Source organism: Coregonus lavaretus (genome assembly GCF_964263955.1).
Source record: "Coregonus lavaretus genome assembly, contig: HAP1_SCAFFOLD_8260, whole genome shotgun sequence".
Lineage (NCBI taxonomy): Eukaryota > Metazoa > Chordata > Actinopteri > Salmoniformes > Salmonidae > Coregonus > Coregonus lavaretus.
The window spans coordinates 3,103-11,644 of NW_028163645.1; the positions used below are offsets into that span (position 1 = coordinate 3,103).

Consider the following 8,542-nt stretch of genomic DNA (forward strand, 5'->3'; position numbering starts at 1 on the left):
GAGACACAACTAACTTCTGATAAGAGGAAGTGAAGGCAAAGTGCTGTTGGGAGTACGGCACAGCACACTCATTTTAATAAAAAGGAAAAAACATGCCACTGAATAAATATGTCATTCTGTGTGGGTCTGACTGCGTGTCTGTCTGTGAGTCTGTGTGTCTTACTCTGTGTGGGTCTGTGTGTCTGACCCCATTTATACATGGTGCTAACATGGGTCCTTGGTCCTGATCTTGTCTACATACTGATTGTGCCCACATGTCCAGAAATGTGTCTACACATGGTATTAACATGTCTGTTATCCGTCCACTGGGTCTGCATTGTGACACGATTTCCTGGTCCCTTCATTTATGCTAATTATTTCACAGCTATTCTTTCAAAATAAGATTTATTTATTTATTGTAAGACACATATTGATGTAGTCAGTCAATGGTGCCACCTGTCAATGATTTTAGAGGGAGGAATAATGATGACTTAAATGGTTTCTCTGTACAGATCTGTCTACACTTGTAAGATATCCAGACACAATGTGTGTCTGACTACCTCTGGAGATGGGTAGGATGATCTGATCACAATCAGATCACAATGTGTCTTTTGATTGTCGACACCTGTCAAAAAATGTGGGCACAATTGGAATGTGGACAAGATCAGGAGAAAGGACGCAAGTTAGAACCAGGTATAAACGGGGCTTCTGTATCTATCTGTCTCTGTCTTTCTGTGCGTCTGTGTACCTAACTGCATGTGTGTTTGTTTGACTGACAGGTCCAGAACATCACCCAGTCCATGGAGTTGCTGGACCTGCGGACCAACAGGGACCTTCAGTATGTGAGGAACACAGAGAGCCTGATGAAGGCTGTAGACGTCAAGCTGAAGACTGCCTCAGACAACCCCCGCAGCCTCAACCCCAAGAGCTTACAGGTAACGCACATGAGATGCGTGCATGTGTCCATTCATGTGTACTGAATTTAAATCACACAGGTTTCTATGTGAAGCATATTTCTAAACTACGTATGTGAACTTTCTGATAAGAACTTTCTATAGGAACATCCTGTACTCTATCACATACTTTATAAAGTATACTTACTACAGCTGCCTCTACATCACAACACATAATGACACACTAACACTCACATAGTTTATCTTCATCTGCTACTTCAGTGTAATTGAGTCATGTACAGGAGTTAATTTGAGCACATTCAAATGCACCTGCATTATTAAAACCCCACGACCAAGGACAAGAGTGTTTCTCTCTCTCTCATGCTCAATCTCTCATGCTCAATCTCTCTCTCTCGCTCTGCCTGTTCTCAGTTAACAGCCATATATATTCACATGTATCTCTTCCTTATCTTCCTACAAGCGGAATCTCAGGCTCCATTATCAGACAGTGTTTCTGTCTTCCTGTCAGTAGGCCTTTTCAGGCCTTTCTTTACACTCTCCCGGATATTAGATGGGACCACAAAAGGGTTTGACTAAAAGATGGGACTCTGCACGGCAACAGGGATGGGCCTGGGGAATGGCCTCATGGTGTTTCTCTCTCAACACATTTTATTATTAAAGTCACTGCAATGTTTACGAAATCCCCCCCATTCATCAATATATCTTAATATCACTAACATATGCGAAGTCATGCAAATTCAAATAGCCTTCCAAATGTGAGTGAATACTCATTCACGATCCAGTGGGTTGAAAAAAAGTCTAAAAGCTGCATTTGACTTTTTGTGAGACAGCCTGATGAATGTGTGGAGCTCAACGTCGCCGATGGCAGGGCAAGGGAGATTAACGAGAGGGAATTTTCGCGGGGTAAAAGGAGATTTATAATGTGGCGCTGTGGGGCTGAGAGCTGCTCCATCACCAGATTTACGATAAACCTTAACAAGGAGAAAACAGCCCCTCCTGTGGTGGACTAGCTTTATTGATACACCTGCTGCTCCTAACTGCCGTACAGCACAGGGCTGCATTGATATAGCATAGCAGGCTACCTCAGGCTACCTCTTCTCTCCTCTCCTGCTACCCCTTCATCGATACACCACTGGCCTATGAGAAATCAGCCCCACCACCTCCCTGACAGCAGATCAGTCATAGATGTGGAGCTGAGGCTAGGCTAGGATAGATGGGATAGGTCCCCCGGACGAGGAAGAGGTCTCCATTGGAAAATGAAACAATAGAGTCCAGGATCAACAGTATGCATGAAAACACATTTGGGTATTTATCATGACAAAGGTGGCTAGTTCTGACATTCGAATGCAGCCAGTACCATCACACACACAAATCTGCCCTTCTGTGTGCCATGTGTGTGGTTCCTCTCTCTCACTCCTCTTTCTACTGTTTTTCATCTTTCTGAATCCAATCTTCCCATTTGTCACCCCTCTCTTCATCCAACCCCAGGAGTTGAAGGACAAGGTGACCCAGCTGCTCCCCCTGCTGCCGGTGTTGGAGCAGTACAAGATGGACGCCCGTCAGATCAGCCGGCTGAGGGAGGAGGTGAGGAACCTGTCCCTGGTGCTCATGGCCATCCAGGAGGAGATGGGAGCCTACGACTACGAGGAGCTGAGACACAGGGTCCTGCTGCTGGAGACCAGGCTCCACTCCTGCATGCAGAAACTGGGTGAGGAGGGCGGAGGGTGGAGGGGGTGTGTGGTTGGGTGGTGTCTGTGGAGATGCATAAATATCCATAAAGGTAAAGATCCAGGATGACATTATACTGATAGAAAGATGCTGACATCCCAACCCCTAACAGAATGTCTTATGGCTTGGCATGGACTACTCTACTATGACTGGTTAGAGGTAGTCTACATGTACATAATACTGTAAGGGCTATCCAAATTGACTAGGCAATGTGAGAAAAACCTAATACAGATCATTTGCAATATTTTTTATACTAAACGTATTTGTTCACAACCTGAGATGCGGTTGAATTTAGAATAAAGGACTTACTTGTTTTTCTTAATGAATAGTCAAGCAGTGCTCTCTGAAAACACTATTATAAAAACCAGAAGAGTATGTTTACGATCAATTTAATCCAACACATTAATGATACACTAGCACTAAAAGCAATGTGAAATGTAGCTAGCTGAGACGCAGGCTATTAATGGTCAACATTCTAGTGATGTTAATGTTCAGTACTAGTATTAAGCTGGATAAATGATCCAGTAATGGCCTAGAGATGCCCAGATAAATTATCATTCTCATGTAATATGTGGAGCTAAACTGATGATTTTGCAAAATCCTGTATATATAAACTGATGATTTAACAGAAAAAGGGATTGCTGCTCAAATGTTGCCTTTAGCTGTTTCATATTTCACGATATTCTGGGTGGGCGGGTGCATGTGTGTGTGTGTGTCGCAGGCTGTGGGAAGTTGACCGGCGTCAGTAACCCCATCACCATCCGTGCATCAGGGTCAAGATTCGGCTCCTGGATGACTGACACCATGATCCCTAGTTCAGACAACCGGGTAAGTTTTCCACACATATGAACACACACACACACACGTTTGTTTTACTATCCTTGTGGGGACCAAAACATTGATTCCCATTCAAAATCCTATTTTCTCTAACCCCCATTCAAAATCCTATTTCTCTAACCCCTAAACCTAACCCTAACACCTAACCCTAATTATAACCCTAATTGTAACCCTTAAGCCTAAAAAAGCCATTTTCCTTGTGGGGACCGGCGAAATGTCCCCACTCTGAATGTTCCTTGTTTTACTATCCTTGAGGTGACAAGAAGTCCTAGGATAGTAAAAGAAGGAACATTCAGAGTGGGACATTTCGCAGGTAAAAACCAAACCACACACACTGACCCCTGACCCCCAAAACACAGTTATCACATGGCTTAGACTACAGCTCCAGAGGACCCTCACAGGGGGGTTGTATGCTGTAATGCTACTTTGGTGACGGACTATTTTGCCTCCAGAGAGTCACTGAGAGCTGAGTCACTGATGGATGGCTGCCCTGCCTCCTCTCTCTCCCTCCCTCCTGTCCCATCCCGTCACAGCTACAGTACTCCTGCTGATTAATCATTCTGTCATGGGGGAAGAATGAAGAACTTGTTTAAGCAGAAGTTTCTCCAATCACCTGGGTAATTACCAGCAGTGTGACTGCCAGCCGAGCAGCAGAGCAGCAGAGCTGAGACAGGGCTGTGAGTCTGGACACAGATGATACAGTAATGGTTTTCCTAATTGGAGATGACATGTGGTCGCACGTTAACAAGCCCCTCTGGAGTGGAGTGGAGTGGAGTGGAGTGGAGTAGGGAGTGGAGTGGAGTGGAGTGGAGTGGAGTGGAGTGGAGTGGAGTGGAGTGGAGTGGAGTGGAGTGGAGTGAGTGGAGAGGAGTGGAGTGGAGGAGGAGGAGGAGAGGGAGAGGAGAGGAGAGGAGAGGAATTGAGGATAGGAGAAGTGAGGAAAGAGAGCGATGGGGAGAGTGGAGAGGGGAGGAGAGGACAGACGTTAAGATGGACTTTCTCATCTAAACACTGTCATCATGTCCCAGACTAAATAGATGGAATGTTGTGTTGTAGACAGCAAAGGTCAACGTTTCCCCCATGCAGTTTAATGATCACTTCGCTCACTGACATCACATTAGAATTCATATCAATCACTGATCCTATAGCCTATACACATCCAAGGAGTATCACATTAACGCCCGTATCCATCACTGTGATCACGTTTGGGAGCCCAAATGTCATTGGCTCCTGAGAGTGAAATGTAATTGGCTCCACACTGCCTCCCGAATGCTACATGACAAAAAACCTCTCTCTCAGACATGCCTGTCTGCCTGTGCGTGTCCCAACCATGGCACAAGTAAAGCCCCTCCATGCTCCAGGACTCGTTTAACTGTGAAAAGGGAAATAATACTTAATGCTCCATAATCTTCCCTCCTCCATAATTCAGCTGCTATTCCAGTACCACCAGGGCTCCTGTCCTCCCTCCCTCCCTCCCTCCCTCCCCCCTCCCTCCTGTCCTCCTCACTCCCCATCTCCTCCCTCCCTCCTGTCCTCCCTCTCTCCCTCTCTCCTGTCCTTCCTCCCTCCCTCTCTCCCTCCCTCCCTCCTGTGTTTCCTCCCTCCCTCTCTCCCTCCCTCCCTCCTGTCCTTCCTTCCTCCCTCCCTCCCTCCCCCCTCCCTACCTCACTCCCTATCCCTCCCTCCCTCTCTCCCTCCCTCCCTCCCTCCTGTCCTTCCTCCCTCCCTCTCTCCCTCCCTCCTGTCCTTCCTCCCTCCCTCTCTCCCTCCCTCCTGTCCTTCCTCCCTCCCTCTCTCCCTCCCTCCCTCCTGTCCTCTCCTCCCTCTCTCCCTCCCTCCCTCCCTCCCTCCCTCCTGTCCTCCGGGGATCAGCCTAAAAACAAGTGGATAGGACCTAAATCCTTGCCTGATACATTAAGATACAGTGTAGGTCGTCATTGTAAATAAGAATTTGTTCTTAACTAACTTGCCTAGTTAAATAAAGGTTAAATAAAAAATAACAAAAATAAAAAGTACATAAGTGAGCTGACTGTGGTTTAATTGAATCAATTAATAGTGGAGAGGCCAGGGGATGAGTGGAGATTGGGTCATGGGGGCTGATCTGTCAATGACCCGATCCAGTCATTCTCAGTAGCAGAGACAAGAGAAAGAGACGCTAACGGGATTGATTTTCTGTAAGTGTGGACTGGAAAGGGCAGAGAGCAGTGTGGCTGGCTGGTCTGACTGCAGAGCATACAGACAAGGTCTTCACTCCCACACACACACACACCAATAGCACTGCACGTACACCACACAAACACACTCACGCATACACACACACACACATCCACACACCTACGCATGTATGCAGGTATGAACACACACACACTTTGCTCAGGGCATCGCTGTCTCTCACTGCTCTTCTCTCTCTCTCTCTCTCTCTCTCACTGCCCCCCCCTCTCTCTCTCTCTCTCACTCTCACTCTCTCTCTCTCTCACTGCCCCCCCCCTCTCTCTCTCTCTCGCTCTCGCTCTCTCTCACTGCTCTTCTCGCTCTCTCTCACTGCTCCTCTCTCTCTAACTGCTCTTCTCTCACTCTCTCTCTCACTGCTTATTCTCTCTCACTGCCCCCCTCTCTCTCTCTCTCTCTCTCTCTCTCTCTCTCTCTCTCTCTCTCTCTCACTGCCCCCCCCTCTCTCTCGCTCTCTCTCACTGCTCTTCTCACTCTCTCTTCTCACTGCTCTTCTCGCTCTCTCTCTCTCGCTCTCTCTCACTGCTCCTCTCTCTCACTGCTCCTCTCTCTCTAACTGCTATTCTCTCACTCTCTCTCTCTCTCTCTCTCACTGCCCCCTCTCTCTCTCTCTCTCTCTCACTGCTTTTCGCTCTCTCTCTCTCTCACTGCTTTTCGCTCTCTCTCTCTCTCACTGCTCCTCTCTCTCGCTCTCTCTCTCACTGCTCCTCTCTCTCTCACTGCTCCTCTCTCTCTAACTGCTCTTCTCTCACTCTCTCTCTCTCACTGCTTCTCTCTCTCTCTCACTGCCCCCCTCTCGCTCACTCGCTCACTCACTCACTCACTCACTCACTTACTCGCTCTCTCTCACTGCTTTCGCTCTCACAATCTCTCTATGCTCTTCTCGCTCTCTCTCTAACTGCTATTCTCTCATTCTCTCTCACTGCTTCTCTCTCTCTCTCTCTCTCTCTCACTGCTTCTCTCTCACTGCCCCCCTCTCTCTCTCTCTCTCTCTCACTGCTTCTCTCTCTCACTGCCCCCCTCTCTCTCTCTCTCTCTCTCTCTCTCACTGCCTCTCTCTCACTCTCTCTCACTGCTTCGCTCTCGCTCTCTCTCTCACTGCTCTTCTCGCTCTCTCTCTCACTGCCCCTCTCTCTCTCACTGCTTCTCTCTCTCTCACACTTCCCCCCTCTCTCTCTCACTCACTCTCTCACTGCCTCTCACTCTCTCTCACTGCCCCTCTCTCTCTCACTGCTTATCTCTCTCTCTCACTGCTTCTCTCTCTCTCACTGCGCCCCCCCCCCCCCTCTCTCTCTCTAGGTTTGGTCCATGGACGGCTACTTTAAGGGTCGTCGTGTCCTGGAGTACCGCACCCTAAACGACTTCATGAAAGGCCAGAACTTTGTTCAGCACCTGTTGCCCCACCCCTGGGCGGGGACCGGCCACGTGGTCTACAACGGCTCCCTCTACTACAACAAGTACCAGAGCAACATCATCATCAAGTACCACTTCAGGTCCCGCAGTGTTCTGGTGCAGCGCAGTCTCAGTGGGGCCGGCTACAACAACACCTTCCCCTACTCCTGGGGAGGCTCCTCAGACATCGACCTGATGGCAGACGAGAACGGCCTGTGGGCCGTCTACACCACCATCCCCAACGCCGGCAACATCGTCATCAGCCGCCTGGAGCCGCAGAGCCTGGAGGTGCTGCAGACATGGGACACAGGGTTCCCCAAGCGCAGCGCCGGAGAGTCTTTCATGATCTGTGGCACGCTGTACGTCACCAACTCCCACCTGGCCGGGGCTAAGATCTACTTTGCCTACTATACTAATTCGTCTACCTACGAGTACACAGACATCCCCTTCCATAACCAGTACTCCCACATCTCCATGATGGACTATAACCCCAGGGAGAGGGTGCTGTACACCTGGAACAACGGACACCAGGTACTCTACAACGTCACTCTGTTCCAGGTCATTAAGACCGCTGGGGACTAGAGACACCAGGGGTGGCTGGTGTCACTTTACATCGGAGGACGGGCCTATTGTAATGGTTGGAATGGAACGATATCAAACAACCATTCCATTGATTCCATTCCAGTCATTAGTATGAGCCGTCCTCCCTTCACAAGCCTCCATGGAGAGACACCTAGAGCTAGCCTGGTCCCAGGTTTGTTGTGCTGTCTTGACAACTTCTAGTGTGACAATGACTGTATGTGTTGGAAAGATATCACAGACAGATCTGGGACCAGGCTAACCCAGAGGCAGTCAGACCGAACACACAACAAAACTATAATGGTGTTACGGGGGGCGGGGGGGGGCAGACAGATGGACGGACGGAGGCTTGGACTTTTTTTTAAGCATTTCAATCTTCTTCATAGACTGCTGTTATTCATTCTGGAAAAAAATACACTTCGACAGCAATGTTGGTAAATATATACAGACTGGGAGGCTTTCTGATTTTCTTTTCTGTGATGAGTAAGCATGGTTCTTTTTATTGTGATGAGAAATAAATATCAACCTTTACCATTTAAGACTTTGTCCTTAATTGTGGCTCCCGTCTCTTGAGTAGAGTACGTCCACCATTGTTCTCTTTGAGGGCTGAAATAACTCATTTTCTTTAGAAATGATTTTCATTTTGAAAGCTCCATTTCCTTCAATAATCCTAACGCGACAGAAGAAACAACACTCAAAATAACATGTCCATCTTGAGCTCTCACCACGTGAAGATCTCAAAAGTTTGAGTACAGCCTCAATGTTGTTGTTTCCAAGGTGATCTGTTAGTGAAAGAAAAAGAGTGGTCATAAACAGTATGGATGAAAAGGAAAGAGGTGTGGAGGGATTGGAGAGTGTGAGAGAGAGATGAAAATTGTAAAGAT

At 48.0% G+C, this 8,542-nt stretch overlaps 1 protein-coding gene across 1 annotated transcript; it reads left to right on the forward strand.

Moving 5' to 3' along the window:
- Positions 1 to 764: 764 nt before the first annotated feature.
- LOC311117920 (noelin-2-like) lies at positions 765 to 7,917 on the forward strand. Its single transcript, XM_084192815.1, has 4 exons — positions 765 to 914; positions 2,382 to 2,601; positions 3,343 to 3,449; positions 6,987 to 7,917. The coding sequence occupies exons 1-4, from the start codon at positions 780 to 782 to the stop codon at positions 7,659 to 7,661; spliced, it is 1,137 nt and encodes a 378-aa protein (XP_084048941.1). The 5' UTR covers positions 765 to 779; the 3' UTR covers positions 7,662 to 7,917.
- The last annotated feature ends 625 nt before the right edge of the window (positions 7,918 to 8,542 follow it).